At 36.0% G+C, this 24,929-nt stretch overlaps 1 protein-coding gene across 28 annotated transcripts in view; it reads left to right on the top strand.

Moving 5' to 3' along the window:
• Positions 1-24,929, top strand: part of sash1a (SAM and SH3 domain containing 1a) — a 315,841-nt gene that overhangs the window by 230,822 nt on the left and 60,090 nt on the right. For 5 of the 28 annotated variants that reach the window (NM_001442218.1, NM_001442216.1, XM_087297058.1 and 2 more), the window contains exon 1: positions 16,989-17,171. The exons of 14 other annotated variants lie outside the window; for them this stretch is intronic. In NM_001442218.1, the coding sequence (NP_001429147.1) occupies positions 17,169-17,171 (3 nt within the window). In that variant the 5' untranslated portion in view covers positions 16,989-17,168. Of the gene's footprint in view, positions 1-16,317; positions 16,922-16,988; positions 17,504-24,929 lie in introns of those variants that run through there. 9 more of the 28 variants (XR_015517685.1, XM_087297056.1, XM_087297054.1 and 6 more) reach the window with 4 other exon arrangements.

The following is a 24,929-nucleotide window of genomic DNA, read 5'->3' as shown; positions in this document are numbered from 1 at the left end:
TGGCATGTTTTGCTGTGTTCAAAAAATACAAAATAAAAGAAAAATTGGATGGAAAACATGTAATGAAAGATAATCTGATTTGGAGATGTGTTAATGGCAAATAACTTTAAAAAACGTTTTAATAATACTTTAATAACAAAATTTTTTTATTTATTAGCTAACCAATTAAATCAACGACCCTAATATATACATCTTCAAATGTGTAATTGATGTCAAAGAGTGCATTTTCCAGTGTTCCAAGCTCACTGTGTGCAAAAGCCATGGCTGCAATATTATTTCTGTTTCCATAGTAATCAGCTGTGGTCTGTCCCTTGTGGTTGAGGCAGAGAACAGATTCGTCCAAGCCACACTCAAAACACACACAGGTACCCATGGCATGGCGTGTTTACATCCTTGGCATGTCTATATGACAGTCAACAGCCAGTGGCCACAGTGATCTCTCATCACTCCCCCAGTCTACTGTAGACATGCTAACAAACGTGAGCCAAACGCCTCCGGCCAGCGCTGTTCTTGCTCTCTCCTCCCCTCTGCCTGCATTTGGCAGGTAGTCAACTCAATTTCTCGCCTGCTGATTCTGCGTCTCCCCACCTCACCTCCTGCTTTCTCTCTTCCTGTCTTCATTTTCTCGATAGAAAAGGGAGGATTAAGAGATGACAGTCAAATGCGTAGTTGCTCTAAGTGCCTCCTTGTAGCTTTTAGTAGATTGCTTAGGCCTGAAATACTCTGGGATGAGTCCTATTGTCTAAATTACTAAAATCCAGCCGTACAGAGCATACGTACACTTTCTCAGAGATATCCATTTCAGCACAAGTATTTTTGTGTGTGCGTGAAAGTAATTTTCTCTTCTGTCAGTAAGTCATAAAAGGAATGAGTAGAATGTTGCTTGTGTCACAATGCATCCAGTGTCGATAATCACTGTTTACAATGATTTGTATTCTTTAGTCGCATTGCTAACATCCAGAGTTGACACAGCATTAGAGTTTATGTTGCTTGTGGCTCTTATGAGATTAAAAAGTCTTAAAATACTCAGAAGAATATTACTGTTTAATATTGTGCGTTTGTGCTCTACTAAAATTCACCCTTTTAGAGATACAAGCATACCTACACTTTCTTAGTGATGTCCATTTCAGTACAGCTATCTTTTTTTTTAGGGTGTACTCACACTAGGTACGGTTGTCTTGAACTTAGGTGCTTGTTAGGTGCATCGCTCTCTTCCAAATTCTTTGTGGATTCTTTCACAGCACTCCACGCTGTTAGGATCCACTGACAGACATCAGAAAAGAATGCTTTTTGCATGCGGCTGATTTTTGTGAAAGACTTTTCACCACTTGTCATCCAAGTCTCCCTGGAGTATTTGAAATTTGACTCCTCTTCAAAAGGGAGTATTTGAAAATAATTACCAGTTAGTAATTTGTATTGCATGTTCTATCTGCTGAAGAAAAAGTAGCGTAGTCTATTTTCTTTGCATTGATTTTTTTGTTTATCTTTTTTGATTGTAATTCTAGTTAGAGCGCCCCTAGTGGTCTAAGAAAAATCCACAGAATAGCTGCACATTCGTATAACCCATGTGGTTCAAAACCTAAGAAAAAAGTAGCGGCTTATAGTCCAGAAAATTTTATATATTGTTTTGTATTATTTCAAGTTGTTTGATATGCAGTAAACAAATATTTTGCTGAACAGATTTACCACTTTTGACACTCATAAATGTTCATGAAAGTTATCATGCTGCAGGTATTAGGAGGTTTGCTGAAGGTGGCAGCTATTGGGCAGCAGGGGGGGTTGTATCTTTAACAAACTATGACAGTTCGCGATCATTCAAAAGTAAGAATGTGTAATAAATTCATATAAAAAATTTGTTCCTTAAAAGTGACGTCGGGCCTTCAGTTTCACACTCAGGTGCGCTTTGTACTCACACTACAAAGCAACTTTTCCACTATCGTGCCAAACCATTCTAACAACAGTTCGGAATGGTTACGGTTGCTTCTCCACTGAGCCTGGAACGGCACTGTTGCCAAGCTACCACAGCTGGCTTAGCAGAAGCGCATGAGTCATCAGTAGGCCCACACAGAATCTGTACGTGCAGAAATCTGCAGATTTTTAGCCCATAAAAGAGTCCTTTTATTTACTTGTGTGAATGTGTGTACATTTTTATTTATTCAGTTTTGAAAGTAATTACAGTAATTTTTTTATACTAACTTGAAAATGTTCATATGATTTATTCACAATACAGTTCGTTATATTATAATAAGTAATATTTTCTGTCTTTTAGTAAATATATTATACGAGAGACTTGCTTTGTTAACCAAATAAGTGGATCTAATTGGATTTGCATTGTAAACCATAAATACAATTTACAAATGTATTATTGTTTTTATTTCAAATTTTAAGATTTTTGTTATAATATTGCCAAAATCATTCCACATAAATCTGCACAGAAATAGCAAAAAATATTGGCATAACAGTGTTTAGTCATGCTGTTGCTTTCACTTTTACAAATGAGCAAGAAAAAACTAACTTCTGCTTTTATTTAAATTTAAATGAGCAAAGAGAGCCATGTACATTGTGCTATCAAGGTAACTACTGATGCGTTTTGTTTAATGTTCTAAAGCAGTGGCTCTCAAACTTTTTTTATCAAGTACCACCTCAAAAAAAAAAGGTCTCTCCAAGTACCACCAAAATGAGCAGTAATGAAATACAGTAGCTCATTAGGCCCAGTAAAGCAGCTACAACTCTGCACAGTTAAAAAACGTGGTAGATTACCTCAGAACCATAGGCTATATGTCATATGTGGCATATTATATACATAATTTTTGATACATTTTGAAATTTGTGTAGCATGTACATGACATATTTCATTCCTCCGCGTACCACTAGAAGGAAGACTGCGTACCACTAGTGGTACACGTACCACAGTTTGAGAACCACGGTTCTAAAGAGCTCTGTTACAGCACAACTGTGGAAAATGAAACCGTATCCATGCTGTCTGGCCCAGTTTGGCACGTTATAGAATGGTTTAGCATAAAGAATGGTTCAGCACGATAGTGAAAAAGCGCCTTAAGTATTCCGTGCTAAAGCCCAACTGAACCACGCTTTGGCACACCTCTTCCAACCAGGCCAGAGCTGGTCAAATGAACCGCGGCGGAGTACTCACACTTGTCAAATTAATTAATTAATTAATTTATTTTATTTTATTATTTTTTTTTTTTCCCAAGGCAGTCCATCAACAAACTTGAAAGTACAACCAGAAAGTAACGTAATCTTGTTTTGCATTTGAAATAGGATTATTTCTCTTAACCCATTGGCAGATTATTTTGCTTGTTTTACTGAAAAACTCAATTTATTTTTTCTAAAATCAAAAACAATTTTTTTTTTCAAAACAATACTTTTTTATTTAAGAATGTTTAGATATTTGGACTAGAAACTGTCAGAATATTTTTTTGACTGTGTAGGAGTAAATTCCCAATTTATGAAGGTATTTTCTCATAATTTCTTATCTTTCCGTTGTCTTTTGTGTGCAGACTGTCAACTGCGTTCCTCTGTGTGTGTGTGTGTGTGTGTGTGTGTGTGTGTGTGTGTGTGTGTGTGTGTGTGTGTGTGTGTGTGTGTGTGTGTGTGTGTGTTGTGCAAAAGTGTATGTTTATGCATATTAATATGGCTGTCGGTGTGACAGATTGGCCGTGTGTGAAACTCCAATCAGTACAGCATTTTTCTCCAATGTAACTTGCCTCTCGAGTGGATTGGTTGCTGTGGCGACAGGCCTGTTTGTTGTGGGTGGGAAGCTGAGACAGACAAACACCAGCATCTGGTGGACTGGCTGCTCTTCCAGCATGGTGTGGCGCAACCCAAGCATTCATATCTCTGCATTTCAGCATTTTTAAAGTTAGGAATACTTTATGTTCAATATATATAACATACTTTTGATTCATAATGATTTGTGGTGGAAGATATTAGGCTCCATTAAACTGGGGTTTTGGAGTATTTAAAACTTTAAGCCTGCTCACAAGTTGCATGAAAAAGATGTAGGTCCAAGAATGATTTTAAATGTAAAAGTAATTTCATTACAACTGTAATGATAATGACACAAATAAATATGACCCAATATTTAGTAATGCAATATGTTTTGATAATAAACATTCATAATATTGTTATGGTGGATATTTAAAATATTACAGTGAATAATTATTTATCATTTAAGCTTTAAAAATACCTTATATTGTATATATGATATTCAGATGTTGCATTTGCATTGGTGTTTAACTCAACAACAAACCGTACATGCATCACATCACTCATATGGAAACTATAATTAAACACCTAAAGAATCTAAAACAGATGTTGATCAATCAGTAAACAAAATACATCATAACTTATTCAGAGGAATAATGCTGACTCCGTTAAAGACATAAAGCTGTGTTTCCAAGAGGAACGTAAACGTGAAATTGAATCCAGCATAGTGCAAAAGCTAACATTATTTTATGGTAATATTTATTGTATATTCTAAATAATTTCTGCTCACTCAATTAAATGGGCATTATCAGTGGTTATCAGCTTATATATATGGGCTAGTAGGGGCCTTCTGCACCTACTAGTAAGCTCAGAAGGCTGTTATCATCCATCCACATGGGTAATCAGCTTTACTAATAAAGAAGACTCCAGATCCAGATCTGTTTGTACATTCATTTGGGGTGAGGCTTGGGGTAGGGGTAGATGTTATTAAAATAAAATGAAAGGAATTAAATAAATAAATGAAATTTAATAAATAATAAGAATAATTCTCCTTAACTTCCAGCCCTAGCCATATGTGATCTTTCATTCATTCATTCATTTTCCTTTTGGCTTTATTAATCTGGGATCGCCACAGGGGAATGAACCGCCAACTCATCCAGCATATGTCCTACGCAGTGGATGCCCTTCCAGCTGCAAACCATCCCGGGGATACACCCACACACTCCTATTCACACACATACACCATAGACAATTTAAGCTTACCCAATTCAACTATACTGCATGTCTTTGGACTTGAGGGGCAAACCGGAGCACCCAGAGAAAAACCACGCGAATGCGAGGAGAACATGCAAACTCCACACAGAAATGCCAACTGACCCAGCTGAGGCTTGAACCAGCAACCTTCTTGCTGTGAGGCGGCAGCACTACTTACTGCACCACCGCATCACCCCCATATGTGATCTGTAGCTGATTAACCATGTGGATGGATAACAACCTTCTGACCTATATCTATCAGCTGACAACCACTGATAATGCCCATTCAAGCAAGTGATAACATTCGAATCGGCTGTTCAACCATTTAAATAAATAGCTTGTCTATAAATATTTAAATGCATACAGTATGTCCTACAAACTAATCCTGCACAAACAATATGTTTTCTCTGATCAGTTTAGTATAAAATGACCAATCCAGTCATTTTGGAGATCAGTGGCTTAACATTTAAAGTGGTAGACAACATGACTGCTTAGAATAATCAGATTGATTTTGTTCACTGGCATAGACTCTAATATATAGCAGTTATTGTTTTAGGTATTTTCATAGCTTTCTTTCTTGGTGTGAACATCTTTCTATTACCTTCCTGAAGAATTTTTATTACATCATTTATGTGCAGGGGAACTCTACGCTGTTTATAACCACATTTTCCAGTTTTATGCCAGCATGTTACTTGTTTGGAAAAGACATAACTCACTCTTACTGAATGAGTTATCAAGTGTAGGCAGACTCAATGTTTATGCAGATTTTTTATTATCTGAATGTATGAGACACCTGAGTCACCAGATGTTTGGAAGGTATATTTTCCTTGCACTGAATTCATGTTTCTGGCTATACAAACTAACTAATAAACATTTTACCATGTACACATTTTCTTCCATTGCAGTTGCCTTACAGTATCCTAGATTTTGCAATTAAAGTTAATTTAAACGAAGGAAAAAGTTTTTTGTTTTGTTTTTGTTTTGTTGTGGTAATCCACATTATGCTAGCAGTCTCTTGACTCGGAGTCTGAACATAGATTGTTCTTCCACTACCAGATCAGTGGGAGAAAAGATGTGTTGAAACTTGCTGTTTGTGCCATGTGCTATATGCCGCTCAGACTTATATGTGGGGAACAGCTGTTTGTTCTCGAAATGATCACATACACACATATGGGCCTTTCATGAGGATGTAAAAGATTCTGTCAGGCTTTTATTATTTGCTATAGTGTAGTTCTTCTAATGACTAGCTGTGAGAAACTGAAAAAAAAATGACACAAGTGAAGTCAGTGGAAAACCAGAATCAAAAATGTTACTTATCGTCCTCATACTGGTATAGATGACATGCTCATTTTTATCAATATTGCTTAAACAGAACTTTATGCCATGGCAATTTGCAAACTTTATTTTTTTTAACACAAACAAATTAACTAAAGCCTGTTATTTAAAAATAGATCAAAATGCGGTACAGGTTTTACAAGCACTGGTTATAATAAGACATAATTGATAAAACCCATTCTTTTAAATTGTAACTAAATGCATATTTAAAAACATTTTACATTTAAAATGTAAATTATTTTAATGCAATAATTGACATACAATTTAAGCACTTTAACCTTTGTTAAGTTATGATATTAAGATTTAATGGGTTCATCCTAATCTTAATACTCTAAACTGGAGATCCTCAAACTAAGGCCCAGGGGCCAAATCAATCAGACCGATCAATCAGAGAAGAGATAGACAAATGATGGGAAAGGTTGAGGCGAATACCTTAACCAGAAATCATCATTTCTAATTTTACATAATCTTTTGTTTACTTGTTGAATTGCCGAGCTATAAAAAAACTGAAATCAAATGTTTAAATGAAATGAGAATTCATTATTTAAGGGTCATGGGTCATAAAACCCTAAAAGCAAGAAGTACAAGAAGTACATTATAAAATGTATAAGAAATATATAGTAATTTATATAATTAAAGTGTGTATGTATATATATATATATATATATATATATATATATATATATATATATATATATATATATATATATATATATATATAAAATAAAGTGTGTATAATATATATAAATTATGAAGTTACCCAGGCAACTTTAAGGGCCCACCACCCTCAATCAAGTTTGATTATTGACCCTTCACAAGAAAACGTTTGAGCACTCCTGCTCTACACAGTTCTTTGTCTTTTCAAATCCTGCAATTCTATTGTGCACCAGCAGGGGGCTCTGTGTGAAAATGAATTGCTCACTATAATAGCATGAGACACTGGTGGCTCTGCACAATGTTGAGCAAGACAGATTATTTGTCCAAGACTAAGTTTCCTTAAAGGGAAATTATTCCCAGGATGACAGATTTAACAGACACATAGCAATGCTATGGTGTCATCATGTGGACATCATGAAAGATTGGACAAATGATGATTTATGAATTATTGTTCCTTCAGCAAAAAGAACAAAAAATCCAAATTAATTAAAGAAATTGCATGTCTGTCTGTCAATTTATTTATTTATTTATTTATTTAGGGGTGTCATGGTGTTGTAGTGGGTAGCACAATCGCCTGACAGCAAGAAGGTCACTGATTCGAGCCCTGGCTGGGTCAGTTGGCATTTCTGTGTGGAGTTTGTATGTTCTTCCTGTGTTCTTGTGGGTTTCCTCTGGGTGCTCCAGATTCCCCCAAAGTACAAAGACATGTGCTATAGGGGAATTGATTAAGCTAAATTGGCCGCAGTGTATGTGTGTGAATGCAAGAGTGTATGGATGTTTCCCAGTACTGTACTGGGTTGCAGCTGGAAGGGCATCCGCTGTGTAAAACATACGCTGGACAAGTGGTTCATTCCACTGTGGCAACCCCTGATTAATAAATGGGACTAAGCGAAAAAGAAAATGAATGAATGAATAAATTTATTTTTGCTCATGTTCAATTGCAGAATGTTCATGAAACACATATCAGTATAAATGAGTGTGTGTATTCACATCTCAGTGTGTTTTTTCTGGTTAGTTCACTGATTAAAGTTCACAAAGCACAAAATCCCTAGATGAATAGGATTGCACGTGGACGGCTGGTTGCTGGATGACTAAAATCTAATGCAACATAGCCAAACAAGGATAAATAATTCTGGTATTTGTACCGTTCAGTGACTGGAGCAGCAAAAGAGTTATAATGACAAAAGCAAGTGCTTATTCTCTGAAACACACTTTGGGACATTTCAAGTTTGTCAGCTATATTTATTTTATTTGTAGTTTTCCAAGCATAAAAGTCTGTATTTAAAGTATGATTGTCACACATTTACATCATGATTTACACAAGACTCCCACTAAAGTGTCATTCAGTGTATCCTTTTTTTTTTTTTAATCTTCAAAATAAGTATTGGTTTAGCTTAGGTTTAAGTTAGGTTTAGGTTAGTTTTGGTTTAGTATTGTTTTTTTTTTATTCAAGTAAATTTGTAAACACTTAATAAAGGGCTTTTTTTTCTATAACCCTCATCTCAGGGAGGAAGCGCAGGTCTGATTACTATAATTTTTCTTTCATTTTTCTTTTATGCGTTTGCCACATCAGCATGAAGACACAATCAGGATAAACATCCCTAGACAGTGGAACACCCATCTCACCTCCAGATCTGAAGCAAACACACAGAGCATAGCTTATTTGTTTTCTGGAGCTCTGTGTTCTGAAGCCCTCCTTCTACCAGCATGAAGCAGAAAACACACAAACACACTTTTCCACTTCTGAGAGGATTCTGTTTGAACTTAGCACTGGCTGCTGTTGAAAGACCACCCGTATTATCCTTAAGTAACATGACACCTTCCTGATCTCTGACAGCGCTGCATGTCTTTGGTTGAATCCATTGGATGAAATGATTGAATATGCTTATTACTTCACATTTGATGTACAGATTTTTACAGAATGCCAAATTATACCGTGCTTAATTAAACTGATGGCTCATATCCTGGGTAGAAGGTCCATAAATGTGTGTGGTCTCTTCTTTTTCTGTTAATTGCTTTTAGTCATCAGCAAGTCTTTTTTTTATTCCTTATAAAAAGTGACCTGAGTATAGCTTAGAATCACCCACTTTTTCTTTACATAATTTATTAGAACTATTCAGCACACTACCCTTTAAAGGTTTGGTATCTGTAAAATTCCTGTTTGATGAAAAACAATAAATCTATTTGGAAAAAAAACAAACAAAAAAAAACGTGAAGGAATAATGCTGTGAAATATTGTTACAGTTTAAGCTGTTTCTTCTGTAACCCTTGTGTGAAATTGTATACTATATACAGTTGAAGTCAGAATTATTAGCCCCCCTTTATTATTTTTTTTATTTTTTTAAATATTTCCCACATGATGTTTAACAGAGCAAATAAATTTTTCCAGTATGTCTGATAATATTTTTTTCTTCTGCAGAAAATCTTATTTATTTTATTTCGGCTAGAAAAAAAGCAGTTTTAATTGTTTTAAAAACCATTTGAAGGTCAAACTTATTAGCCCCTTTAAGCTATATATTTTTTTAATACTCTACAGAACAAACCATCATTATACAATAACTTGCCTAATTACCCTGTCCTGCCTAGTTAACCTAATTAACCTAGTTACTCCTAAAGATAAAATACTCCACAAAGATAAAATAAATCAGTTATAAGAAGTGAGTTATTAAAACTATTATGTTTAGAAATCTGTTGATAAAATCTTCTCTCAGTTAAACAGAAATAGGAGAAAAATAAACAGGGGTCTTATAATTCAGGGGGGCGATAATAATTCTGACTTCAACTGTATATATAGACAGAGCTCAGCATATACAGTATGCGTACACCCTCCGCAATTTTCTCATTTAAATTAACATTTTTTATAGGATCCTTTACAATATTATATTTGTGCATATACATTTGTTTAGTCAGTACTGAAGCCAAATCTGGAGCTAATCTGACAAAATAACTTAAGATATTGGTTCAAAAATTAGTAGCCCAAATTTATAGGTTAGGGAAAATATTAATGACAATTTTCAAAAAGAGCAAAAATCAAGAGGAACAAAAAAAAATTCTACAATTTTGTTTAGATGTTGTAGTTTGTAATTTATTTACAATATTTTGCATTAATTTTATTGTATTAAGTTATTAATTTATATTAATTGTATATCTTTTTAATTAAATTTGTATATATTATTTTTTTAAGCTTTCCTTTGATTGGCAAGACTTCAAATTAGTAAAAGTAAAAATGTAAAAACAAAATTAAAGGTAGCTGATGATTGATTATAAAGCTTGTTTGGCATGCTGTTGCAGGAAAGAGTACTAAGTTCATAAGATCCTCGAACCCGATGCTCCATCTCATTTGCAAGGCAAGAGAGGAGTTTGAGTTCAGGTAGATCTTCAGAACTCCCCTGCTGTAGAAGCTAATGAACAGATATTGATTGCTCTTAAGAGATGACTGCATACTAGGAGCATGTCTATGGTGGAGATTTGGATTAGTCAATTAACTTAAGTTGAATGTTTTTGGACGGTGGGAGGAAACCGGGGAATCAGGGGGAAACCCACATGAGCACGAGGAGAACGTGTAACCTCCGACGTTCTTGCTGTGAGGCAACAGTTCTAACCACTGGGCCACCCTTCTAGGAAAGGAGGAGTAGGGGTGGAAGGGGGATTCTTCAAAACGAAGATGACTGTCAAATGGAACTTAGGGTATTTATAGTGACTTAGGAATCGTCTGATTGGTGAATCAGAAATGGAATAATGCAGGGCCGGCTGCAATAATTAACTGCGAAATTAGTTTATAAAGAAACTTCACTTATTTTTAATGGGCATATATGTTACTGTTTTTATATTTAAAACAAGGGTTACTATATTTTGCAATATTATTATTCCTGAGATTACAAAGCTGAATTATCAGCAGTATTTACTCTCATCAGAAATCACACAATTATGACATTTTTAAATAAACAAAAAATTATAAGTCATAATTCCAACAGCTTTTCTCATATTTCAAATGATTTTGAAGAATGGTTCTCAGTTTCAGTAAACTCCAAACATCCAGCAACACTTTAAGCTCTGTGGATGAAGCAGTACATGTTCTCTATGCATAATACCCATATCCATACTTCATAGCTTGTAACTTATCATAGCAGAACAGTGAATGTTTTGCTTCTCCACCAGAACTGCAGACTGCAGGTGGCCAGCGTTTTTGGCACTTTCCATATAAACAGATCCAGTGAGCCGGGCCAAACTGGCCAGAGTAATTCCGGCACCAAGCATGAGGATCACTAGAATACCAATCACAGCCCTGCAAGAGAGAAACTGTGTCTGCCGTATACACAACAACACCACCATCAGCAACACAGGTGCAGAGAGAAAGATGTGCAGAAAACGTAAACAAACTGACTTTTCCTGCTTTCTAACAAACTGAATTTCTTTGCTTATCCAGTTAATATCTGAATGCTGATGATGCCTTAAGTCCCAATTTACAGAACAATTGACTTTTCCTCTATATCTTTGCATATACAGAAGATATTTGAATGCTGATAATTCCTTAATTCCCAATTTTCAAAACAGATTTTATTTTGCAGCATTCAGCAGTTATTTAAGTAAAAAACATCATGGGATGATCCCTGTTTCTCAGCAGGTCTGTGCTCAGCAGGTCTGGGATGAGCATTCGTCATGATTTCATTGCTTACAGTGACAGACTCGCATGTTTTAGCGCATAGAGTCACTTTCCCTTATTTGATGTTGGATATATTTATAGGTGCTGTGAATGGAGCACAGCTGTGTTGACTTTCCCTCCTCAAGATCTTTATGTTGTGTTGGCCCCCTGCAGCCCACCGTTGATTTAACTTGGTTTCTTGGTGTATTGTGTGGAAGTGTTTTTCGATCTCTGTAGGTTACAGGTGAAAGAGGCACTTTAGCTTAACAACACACTTTGGTTTGAGTCTGGATGGCGTCCCAACAATAGATTGTTACCTTTGGTCTACCATTAGGTTCTGTTAGGAGCTGTGTTTACTCAGCAGATTTTACAAACACACATCGACCTAACACTTTAACCTACTCCTGGTCCTCTTTCCTTCAAAGTGAGCGAGAGACACTTTTTAAAGTCTGTGTGAAATCAAAATGTACAGTGTTTATTTTGCTAGGGCTTGTTATTTTTTAGGTAAAAAAAGGTTTGTATTGTATTAGTAATCTGCAATCAAATTTGACAATTTGGTTCTATGCTTGGAGTGACGGTCCTTCTTTGTTGACGTCAGTTTGATGGCTTCAGATACAAGTTTCTTAACCATTACATTTTTACTGTTAACTTGCTATGCATAAATTATGCATCAAAAGAAAGCTCCACCCCCTACTTATTTAATTTTAATTAAAAGTACATCAACATACCTAAACATCTCTGCAGCTTCCGGTTCATGGTGACTTTAGGAAAACACTGTGGTACTTACGCATATACAGGAGCAGAAAGCAAGAAAAGTATTCCAGGAAAGTTTCACAGTTTTTTTTTTAAATTTTGAGATGTTAATACATTTTTCTGCAAGTATGTAGGCATAATAGATCACGTAAAGGTGTGTGAGAGCTGAGCATGTGTTTTAAATGTTTAGGCTTTTAAAACTAATCATGCTTAGCAGCAATTTTAAAGCTCCTGTATGTGAAATTATTTCCTTTTACCCTAGATCTATTGTATACAGATGGATTCCAGATCACCGTAATTTTAAAGATTTTTTTTTTCTTTTTTGATCGATCATTAAAGGTGATGTTTAATTAAAGCAATGGTCCTTGGTGAGTCATAAAATGCAAGGTTTCTGATACTTTGAGAAGAATGGAAACATTTACAGGCCAAACAAAGTAAATATCTGTGGCTCCTGAAGAAACATTGAGGTCTTGTGAAGGGAAACAATCTGTCAATGCGAGAAACTGCATTATTTACAACATTATTAGCTTCTAGAGCCTCTGCAAAGAGTCCTGAGCAAGTTTAAACTTGAGCCGATGCTGTTTGCCTACAACAGTGAGAATGCAGGTGCTGCATTGTTCATCAAAATGGTATTTATACATGTGTTTATTCTAAATTTTGTCATTTAATAAGGTCGCAAACAAAAATTGTCAGCTCAAGTGTGAGTTTGCACTGAAACATTTGTCATCAGGTGACAGGAACCAAACTGTTTTTCTAAGGTTGTGGATTGTAGGTAATGGTGTTGTAAATAACGTTCAGTTTCTGGCACATATCAATCATTTCAATTCAAAAGACCTCAGTGTATCACAGTGGTGTAAAGTAACAAATTACAAATACTCAAACTACTGTAATTGAGAAGTTTTTTCTCAGGAATTGTGCTTTACTAAGTAGTTTTAAAAATGTGTACTTTTACTTTCCCTTGAGTACATTTTTACTGCAATAATGGTACTTTTACTCCACTACTTTCCTTCAGTCTGCAGTCACTACTTTATTGTTTCTTGTCAATGGGGAATAGAAAATTCCAACCTGTGATTCCTGTCCAATCAAATCGCGCACAGAAGGTAAATCGCCGAACTGCTTCAAGACATATAAGATTTATAATTACAGCAAACTGTTTCAAAACCTTTACAGTTTTAAGAGGTACCACTTAGATATGCTTGACATTTATAGCAGGTTTGGCATGCTGTCCCGGGAGAGAACCCTGAGCTCTTAAATATTTGAGCCCAGGGCTCCCGCCCGGTCAATACACATATCAGGGGATCCGAGATCAGGTAGGTCTTGATAGCTCCTTCCTGATCAGGAGGAGAAAAAGGAGGAGATGGGGTGGAAGGGGGGATTCTTCCAAAACGAAGATAAAACAATAATGAGAAAGTGATCCATTTATATTAAGCTAGGATCACTCTGATTGGATTATTACTGATTACGGATCAGTGGCCAGCAGTGCTTAATCATATCACGTGCTCCTCTCGAAATTAGTTTATGAATTTTCACTTCCAAGTAGATGTCCAAAGTATTTACACACAATGACCCAGAGACAGTTTAGATGCATGTCATTGATGAGACAATTACAGATGTTTACTGTATGATCACAGAAATGGCCTTAAACAACCTGCAGACAAAAAACATCAACATGACATTTTGTTTGGAAATGAAAATCGAGTTTACATCTGAACGCAATGTCAGGCCGATGTCAGTGTCCAACCTGAAATTAACCAAATATTGGACTATTGGACAATTATTGGACATCAAAATGACATCCTTAGACGCTGGCTAGACATTGAATTTTGGTCACCTGATGTTATGACCTTGTGTGCCTCCTGGGTAATGACTAAATGCACTACAGAATGTTACATTTACACTCATGAACAAGTTACATGTAAATGCATCAGCTTTTTACAGCGTAATACCAAAGTCTATCTTTGAAACACCTCTCGAGAGGATGCTCGGGCATGCATTCTGTCTGAATGGGAAAACATCAAATTCTCCAAAAGTGCTTGCCAAGCTTACGATTAAATTTCATATTAAGAATCACCAATAAAATTAGGCAATAACTGTGTCTTTAGTTTAATTTCTAAACATCTAAAGCATACAAAATCTGCAGAAACTCACTTTTGGTCCGAGCTCTTCCCCTGGAATATAGTCAGTTTATAGCGATCAATGGTTGGCTCCTGTACTAGAAGGCGGTTGTTATTCGCCATATAGAGATCGATGAGTGGCTACTGTGCTTATAGGCGGGGCTTTATACACCATATTGACATTACACTTTTCCCCAATCGAAAATATATGGTGGCATGTCTTGTGTTTTCTATAGTCTTTGGTAATACTCACTACTCACTACTCTTGAGTACTTTTGAAAAGTCTACTTTTTACTCATACTTTGAGTAATATTTACAAAAGATACTTTTACTCTACTTGCACTACATTTTTAGGCAAGTAATGTTACTTTTACTTAAGTATGGTTTCTCAGTACTTATTTAATCACTGGTGTATCGTGAGGAATCATGGCTTTCTAACTGTTGGCTTGAATTTAAAAATCATGAAATATCAAGATTTCATCTGAAAATCTTCATTGATGTTCAACAGGATAAATAAAGGATGATTTTGTGTACTTCTTGGTAACTTTCATGTCTCCTGTGTTAGTGTAAAATAATCGTCCTGTGTACATTTTTCTTACCAAGTACATTCTTCTCATGCATTTCTTTAGCTACAGTATTACACAGATGTTTGTGTGTGATCTTCATCACATGGATGGATGACGCTCTTCTCTCAGCCCCTGTATGACTAATGGAGGAATTCTCACATATAACGAGAGGGACTGGCTCTCTCGTTCTTTCTATCTCTCTTTCAGGCTGTTCTGGCATCTGTCATGAGACTAGACAGCTGTTGCTGGTTTGGAGAATGTGTCTCTGGGAAGCAAAAGAAGAATGAGGAATGGATCGAGAGGGACAGAGAAGAAGAACAGACATGTATATGTACTTTATTGCAAGAGTCGGGCATGACAGGAGAAAATCTACAGCATCTGCTTTGAACATGCACATTTATTCAATTCTCTCCTGCTGCCTGGCTTAGTGCAGCTCAGATTACACAGGAGCTCAGAGGTTAGTTAGATTAGTGAAACCACAGTGCCTTTAAATCTTCCCTGCAGGACATCCAGAATGCCACATTACAAGAGCTTTGTGAAAGATCATGATGTCACTGATTATGTTACATGAAGGATACATTTTCTTATCGTGTTTTACGTATTAGATTTGTAACTAAACACATTTTTCTTTAGTTTTAGTCAACACATTTAAGATAAAATTTGGTTTTGCTTTGAAAAAAATACGTTTTAAAACTTTTTTGTTTACTAAAAGACTCATCAATAATCATTTTGCGTCTCTGAAAGACGTTTAATATTGTGAAACTAAAAGATTAAAAGATTTATTCCACATTTTTTGTTTCTATTTAGTGATATAAAACAATTTTATACTAAAAACATTCTATAATAGAAATGAGTTAAAGAAAGCAAATGTTTTGTTGTTAGTGTATACTTTACTCCCACACATGGTGTTAAGGGGATTTAAAAGTAAAAAGGTTGATCCCATTGCTGTATGCCATACTTTTGGGCGTGCTTTGAAAGTTTGAAGTTGAATGAATAGAGAATGGAGAATGGATAACGTCATGCTTCAGAAATAATCTTCGCATGCTTTTGTTTTTGATTGCATTGTGAGCAAAATATCACTTTGTTCCTTTGTTTCTGTTTATGGCGGGGAAAGTTATGCTGCAAAAGCGAAAGGAGAGATGCCCTTTTCCCAAGGCTCTGTATGTGTCGTCATAGGTTCATGAAGTTTTAGAGAGGTTCAGGTTGCTCCGTTTGTGGCAGTGGAGCGCGAGAGCGCTGTGTTGTTTAGGGCGGAGTAAACCATTACGCCAGAGAAAGGGGGAGGTTGGAGAGCTCAAACGAAAAAATCCGCTCCGGGCGTTTTCGTCACTGTTGTTGCCGAATGCTGCTGTTGTATGTTGTTTTTCTCGCTAGGAAAAACTTTAATATTTTTAGCGGATTGGAGTGATTATAGATTTTTATTTTGCTCTTAGAAGAGAACTACCTGAAGTTTGGGTTGGTGCGCACCGACAAAGTGCCAAGTGAATCGCTGAGATCTGTTGGTCTATACTTTAGTTAAAGTTTCAGTGTTGAAGTTTGTCAGTCCCGTGCGCTCAGCTGAAAACAAACCAATGGAAAACATATTAGCGACCTCGGTGATTATGTATGTCTGTACTTTAACGGAACACTTTATATCGACTTTTGAACAAGCTCAACGGAATTGCGCGATTGTATCTCTGATCTAAAAAAGGACCTCGGGACGTGTTTAATGGTTTTGGGATTAACATTCATCAACTTGCAATCTGAGGCTGTAAATCTATCATTGTTTGACAATGGAAGAGGATCAAGTGTCTTCGGCCGAGGAGCCGCAGGCGGTCAGCGCCGCATCTTCGGACAGTTTCTCCCGGCTCTGGACGGACGTGATGGGGATGCTGGTAAGTTCGGACTGGGGGAGGGGTGTCACAGGAAGGCAACTTGAGAAAAGTCCTTCAACCCAAGGGTCTTAATTTATTGAAGCTCATTGTGTGTAGTGGTTGTGCTTTGATGCCAAGCCCATGTTAAAGCAGCCTGCAGGAGCGTCTGGAAAACGTGTGCTTGCTTTGAACAGAGGTTTTGAAGCTCTGCGCTTTGGTCTGTTGGGAGACAGTGTGAAGTTCAGAAATCTTCAGGGAATCTTACCACATGGTATGTAACTGAACTGAAGTGTTTGTTATTATACGCTCCGCAGGTTCAGCTGTGCACGTGCGCCTTCGACGCGCAACGCAAACTCGGAAACTTTGGATGTGTTTTTGTTATTTCACTTTAAGTCGGCGTGTTGGTTAATGACAAAGCTAGAGGTCCTGAACATTACTGGACTGGTGATAATCCAAGCAAATGCATGGGCAAGAAGTAGTGGTAGTTATCGGTAAAACTTGTATTTTCTTGCTTGTAATTTAGCTTTAATCGTTCACAGAGTATCTTGCATGACAAGACCTAACTTTCGACCTTAAAACAAGATTCAATATCACCGTGGAATGGTTTGTATATAGCCTACTGTTAATATCCAATCCGTGCGTTTTCTCTGCATAATTTAGCTGATATGTTTGACTATAATGTATCATGTTCAGAAGTGAATATATTTGCGTTCGTTGGTTTATTGCGAGTTAAAATGACTTGAAATGTGAAAACAACGTGTATTCTCTCACAATGCCATGTGTATTCTCACCTAATGTTGTGTCTGTTGTTTGTGCACTTAACTAAATAAGGTCACTTATCAGTCAGCTCAGTGTGTTTTGTGTTGCATTGAGATAAGTGAATTTGCCTATAGCCGTACTTTTGGTTTTATTACTGTTAATTGTGGTTGTAGTAGTGTAGGACATTTGCATACAGTATTTCCAGAGACTTTACCAAAAATCTTTACTTAAACATACAGATACAAGAGATAAAATGTCACATGCATTTCCAGTGGAAACAATCTTGCTTTTTGGAGGTTACATTGTTAATCTGGTGTCTGAAGAAAGGTCTTTTTGACTTTTGTGTCTAGGAATGTGAGATTTTTCTAATGAGAAAAGATGCAGGCAACTAATTCAGCACTCCTCCCAGTTGTTTCTGTTAAATCCATGAAGTGTTAAACTGTAACACTGACACACATTAGTGATTAATTTAAGTTGCACACCTTGCTTCCTCCCTCAGGCATATTTTATCTTGTGATCTTACTGTAAGTGGATGATTTTTTTTTCTTCCTTAGAACATGTCTCATGTGTACTCCTCTTCTTACAAATAGCCCTGCAGTGCGCTCTCCTCATCTGACTTTAAAACTCACACAATAACAATGAAACCACATTGCTTAAGCAGCATGCTGAGACTGTACTTCGATAAAGCATTTGTGGGAAAAATGTTGTTAGCAAGCAACTGAAGGTGTTTTAAGCTTTGCGTCACCCAGCCCTCAACAACAAACTGTAGCTATTGTTAATACACAGAGCTTTAATCAAATCATAATCTTTTTTGGCTTTAAACAGCTGTATTTAGTGATCTTCATTATTAGCATTATTAGTTTTGAAAAATTTGCTTACCTTTCTTTGCTTAAGTGGCTTTGCTTGACTTCTTAGCCAACAGAAAGCAACATTGTAAAATTTATCCCTGTTCACAGGGATCCAAAAAATTATTATTTAATAAAACTGTATTATAGTCAGGGTTGCGTTTCCGAAAACCATTGTTAGCCAACTTGCGTCGCAAGTTGCGCCATTACAAATATAGTTTGTTGATTTGGCATTTTCCAAATCCATCGTTCCTATGAACATTCAAGTCGAAACTTGTACCCTTGCAACTACACCTTTCGAGCTGTTGTTAGAAGCATAGTTCCTGGTTTTGTTCCATTTCCAGTTATCCCCTCTATAAGCCCTATTCCCTATAACCTGGAATGATAAAAAAAAACAAAAAACATTAAAGTCATCTCTCTTAGGTGTAATTTGCTTTCTAAGTATTTTTTTACAGTTCAGTTTTTGCGATCATCATATTGACAATTGCGCTCGCTTCTTAAAGCACTTTGAAAACATTTATGCCATTTTGAACGCAGCCGTGGCTCATGACGAAAGGTAAAGGTGACCTATTATTTAAAAGCATAATTTATTTACGTCTTCAAAGCTTGTGAAAACAAAAATATATAGCATATGTTAGTGGTTTTAATTTATAGTAGGTTATTTATTAAAAAAGGTATCTGTACTGTAGGCCAATATGACATGGGCCTGTTAGAGCATTTCTACAGTGGTTTAAATGCATCAAATTGTAAAAGTAGACTTTTACAATAAAAAAAGATCTTACCTTATAATAATAAAAATAATAATTATTATTATTAAGTGGGATTTTTCTTCATTTCTAAATAGTCTACTGTAAATTACAACCATTAACAATTTATATGATTTATATGTGAGATTAAAATACATGTTAGCTGAGTGGTTTTATGTTTTACAATTGAATATGGAACATTCTCAATAATATTTTTAAAGGAAAGATTTGCCCTATACTGTATGTGCCGTTTATATATATATATTTCAATTACTGTGGAAAAAAAGTGAATTTTTTTTACTAAAACTAATACTGGAATAAAAAAATGCATGTGCGTGTAAAACCAAAATATGCATAGAAAAGTATGAGTTTTTTATTTTTTAAACTAATAGTGACATTGAAGAGATAAAACCCGCACAGCTGTATAATCAAACAACAATGATAAACATAAAAAACAAAGGTCAAATATAAAGTTTACAAACACCATGATTGACCAGTCAGAATCAAGTACTCCACAGAGCTGTGTAATAACTGGGAAATGCTTTGATTGTGCAAAAGCAGACATGGTTTCAGTTAAGCTGACCATTTGACAGTCTGAGTTTTTTTTACTTTCAACTTTTACAGTCCTTTTAGATGTGAAATGCAAGTTAATAAAATTTTGCCATTCAGTAGCTCTTAGTCTATAAGCATAAGTTTTTGTTATGGCATGCCCTAAATTTTTTAAGTTTTTTAAAAGCGTGTGAGACTTTCTTGAGTGTGTATATTACTGCATTTCTAGCCAGCCTTTATTAAGATTTACTATCTTATACTAATCTTCATAAACAGCATCTAGAACTGGTGGCTATGAGACACATATTAAGGGTCAGAACCACATTCTGAGGTTTACCATAGTGCATGCCAAGCTTATACATCTCTCTTAACGAGAATACCTCTATCTGCCTGTCATAGAAATGTGGTCTGTGTGCGCAAACATCGTTTATGTGCTGCTCCACTCATGTAAATTCACTTCAAAGGCAATTAACACCCTCATTTTAGCCATCTGTCGGATTTGTGTTATGTTGTGTCTGTGACTGTTTAAGAGAGAAAACGATCTGTGAAATACAGTTTTGACATCTTAACAGTTTGCCTTATCATATGTTACTAAGACATGAAGAGCTTTGTTGAAGCTGAAGCTTTGGGATTTATATTAAATCCAATAGTTGTGGTTGCAAGAAAGGTGTTACCAGAGTTAAACAGCAGTGATCTTAATACTAACCCTAGTCTAACCCCAATTCATAAATTTGCTGATTTCACTATTTTATAGCACGCTTAAGAGCGGATGTTTATATCCGCAGTATTGAGCACCTTAACGGTAACTCATTTTGAAATTTGTATGATGAGCCATTGTTCTCCACCTCTGATTCCAGCTAATTTAACACATTCTCCAGCCAACAGGCCACAGGCGTTTTTTCTTCTCTCTTTTCACCTCCCGTCCTTCCCTTCCTCCTCCTCTCTCCTTGGCCTCTCTGGATATCCTGAGGAAGCCAGTCTAATAAGGGTGTGTCAGGACCCCCTGACCAGCTTCTGTCTCACATCCTCTAACTCGGATACCACTCATGTCCAGGCCTCCCCTCCCCTTTGGTTGGACACGACACCTACGTCAAACAACTTCCTCATATATGCTCTTGTTTCAAGTGGTTTGGACTTTTAGGCCTGGATTACACCTGGATTTAAGGTGTGTTTTGGTTGATCTGATCCAAAGACATGGAAGACTCATTCCTGTAAAGATCTGGTGATCTAGAATTAATGTCATTGCGCCTTTTTTACCTAAAGGGAGTGTCTATTGTGGGTTGAATGAGCTTTTACAATCTTGTGAAATAAGTCAAATAAAATTACACAACGAAAAATTATCTAGTTTTCATTTCTGCTCTGATAGCCACAAAACTATGTGATAACACTTTTGATCAGATTGACAAAAACACTTTTTAATACCAGAAGTAAACAGATTCTTGATTTTAAATACAGGGCAAAAACACATACTAGTTTATTTATTTTATTAATTAGAAACTGGCCACATGCTTTCTGAATGTGTGAGTTTTATTCTTTGTTCATTAATTCTGTCAGGACTTGTTCAGGGATTTTGTGCATTTATGATCAGTTCTAGCAAACAAAAGCAGACTTGTGAAATTTTCGACACATTAAACCTGCTTTGTGGTTTGCTTTGTTACCCAGGATCAGCTTTTTTTAAACGCAGATCTATTTTGCTATATACATTAGCACAGAATAACAAAAGGAAAAGGAAGGGAAATTTTATGTTCAGATTTACATACAACAGTCTGTATTTATGTTTTATTTTTAGATCTATCGTGATAAAATACAGCAATCAACATTTAAAGTGTTTATCATCTTTCATCAAAGTTGTTCTAAAACTATTAAACAACACCCAGTCTTGTCTTGGGACAATTTCGAAAAACGTTTTCAATCCACTCCAAATGTTGACTACTGTATATTCCTGAATAAATTATTTGGCATTTATGTTTTAAATGCATCCATTTAGCTGATGCTTTGATCCAAATAACATTAGAAACAAGTAAAAACTAACACATTATATTACATTATATAAAAAGCTGATTATTGAAGCATAAATAATTCTCAATCAATCAGTATTTTTTAATAAAACAAACATTTTATTATCTGAGGAGAGAGTAGTTTAGGTTAAAGGGATTTAGTTGACAAAAAGATTTGGAAATCCCTGCCTAAAACCTGTAATGTTGCTGTTTTTTTTTTTTTTTTTTTTTCTCTGCTTAAGTCCATCAAGCATGCTCCGTTAACACCATGTCTGCTGCATGCTTCTCTTGAATTCCTGGAATTGTCACACATTTGTCGCAGTGAAAAAGCATTAGATTCAGGGCTGTGTTTGAACCTCTAATGGCTCTGTAAGTCTTCACACTGCATTCAGAATGAAATGTGTTTCCTTTGATTTGAGCGCTTTGAAAAGTACAGCTCTTATCAGATCCGCTCACTTATTTTACAATGGATTCTCTATATGAATGCATTTGAGTTGTTTTGTTTTAGACTTGTGAGGAATGCAGGGTTTTGCTTAAAACATTTGTTTCCTCTCATTAAGGACATGGCCTGAGCTTGCATTGTTTTTGCATCAGCTAAAGAGAAAACCTTCAAATGGTTTAAAGCCGTTTACCCTTTTCTTTTCAGCGGTGCAGGAGAGTAATCAAATACATCTTTAACCCCATGAGAACTTTTCTGTCCCATAATGCCTTTTCTCAGCACAATGAAAAAAAAAGTAGGTCAATTGATTAAAAGGAGTTCTGAGAAAAGTGCATCATGCTATTACTCTCTTTTTCTTCTCCATTTTGCTCTGTCACCCTTTGAGTTTCTTCTCTACAACATAACATTATCTCACGAAAGCAAAGGCTATTACAAAGTTTTGTGGCTTTGCTGAATGGCTGTTCAGTTGAGGGAAGTGTGAATTGCATTGAATTGCTGTGAACAGATGGTTTCTCATATTTGGTGCATTTTATTGTAAAAGGTTTTTGTTGATTGCATAATGTGGGATCTGTCACACTTCCAGTCACTCTGGCCCTGTCCTGGAAGCAAACATTCTTGAGAGAGAATGCTGTTGTTGCATGTCGTTACACAACATGTTGAGTTTGATCCATGCCGTGGGTGGATCAGGACCTCAAGTAGTGCTGAAGTTAGCAGGTTCTGGAAAACTGAACTGCAATTAGATGCTGTATACTTTTGAGGAGTTAACAATGTTTAAAATGAAAAAAAAAAAGACTGTGAGGTGAAGTGTAGCCTACAGTGACAGATATCTCACTTCATTTTATCAACATGGGTCAACTCAAAAGAGCAAACAGTTTAGGAATTATTAATGATTATATGAGCACATAAACATAGCCCCAGCTGGACATTATAAACACAAGAGCTAAATGGCTGTACCTGCTGAAAGCCAAGTTTTTAGGAGAATTCTAGAACAATCTGTGTAGTTGCAGCATGTTTTTTCTCTCCCCCAAATGTTCTTTCATTTACAGGGCTAAACAATAAGGACTGCCCGATGTCCCAATTGTTACTGGTCTGATCGGGCAAGTGCTGCCTCGTCACTAAAGTTTCTTTTTTTCTTTTTTTTTTAAATTAATGTGACTTTGTCAATTGCATGCAAATACAGTCTTAGAATTGTGAAATAGTTTGTACTTTTAAGCCTTTAGAATGCCTTTTCTGTGATGTGGTAAATACCATATTGCTTCTCTGTTCCTCTTATGTGATTGGATGTTGTGAGCACTATTTTTTTTGTAACAATCAGTACAACAAAGAGACAGCAACATAGTGTCAACATCAAATTATGAGGCTAAAAGAAAACATCTCTAATGTCTTAAAAGCAGACATTTAAGTGGGTACAACACAACAAAAAAATGTGTTTTGCTCAGTTTGCCATCAGTTGGGAAATTCAGCCTTCTTTTGTTAGTTAATTTAGAACAGCATTCGAATATTTGCACCTTTTCCATACTGCTCTTTTTGTTTGCATAAAACTTGGATTTTTGTTCATTATACATTTATTTACATGTTTAAAATATTTAAACTCTAGAGTCACAGATGTTATTTTTGACAAGTTATTTAAAATATGTGGCTAAGAATTATCTATTAGCATATTTCTTTGTTTTTTGGTGGGGCCAGTGAAAATTTTGGCAGGGCAAGTAAAAATCTCAACCGCTGGCCAGATCGGGCCAGCCGAAAAAAATCCTTAGCCTGATCCTGATTTGTTAACTTTTGTTTTTCAATGAGTTTTTTGTCTATTCATTGGGTCATGTCTGTTTCAGCATTAGGGCTTGACGATTAATCAAAAGCAATTTTAAAAACGTATTTTGTCATCAAAGCCAGTTCTGGTAAACCTCTATCATGTGCGCTCCAAAAAGTTCACTGCTAAGCTATGCAAAATTCTATTCTAAAATTGAACATGATTTGATGAAATGATTCAAATGTCACACTATGTTCAACAGTAACTGGTTATTTCATGTGTCAGACGTTATTACAAAATTTCATCATAATTGCGCAATTGCATAATATTTCAGCTTTTGGTTTCCAGTCTTTATATCAGTTCAGATTGTTCCACGTGACTGGCTGATGTAGGATAGTTAAAACAGCAGCTGTTGGATTCAAGTTTTAAGGTTTGGACAAATAGTTTGAAGAGGTCTGCATTAGTTTGTGTTTAGAAATGTGTACATAAAAGTTGTGGTTCTAGTCACAGCAACAGCTTTGAGAGTTTTAAATGTTTGGCTTTTAGGGCTGGACAGCAGAGTTTGGGTGGTGCTGTTTGTGTGTTCAAACAGTGATTCATGTCTGCTAAACAAGACTCATTCAGTCTCCTTCTTTTGTAAAGCTTTCAGCTGAAGTGGGGCTGTGTTCAAGTAAAAGGCAACGTTTCTGTCCTCTACATCCTCTTCCAGATACAGACAGATGAGGCATGAGCTTTGAATTAGTCCATCAGCGAGATGCCCAGCTGGAAGCAGCAGACTCACACTCACTCACTTTAAGAGCAAAGGACTTTAGCATTACCTCACCGGAGGCCTGGAATGTGCGGAATGATAATAAGAATATGGGAGGCATGTGCTCTACAGATGGAGCCGAACTAATTCAGAAGAGTCAGTGCTGGTATAGGCACTATTTGGATTGAAGTATTTTCAT

This window comes from Danio rerio, chromosome 20 (assembly GCF_052040795.2).
Source record: "Danio rerio strain M-AB ecotype USA chromosome 20, GRCz13ab, whole genome shotgun sequence".
Classification (NCBI taxonomy): Eukaryota; Metazoa; Chordata; class Actinopteri; order Cypriniformes; family Danionidae; genus Danio; species Danio rerio.
Note: the sequence above shows the minus strand (reverse complement) of the source record. Positions and strands in the feature narration are given on the sequence as shown.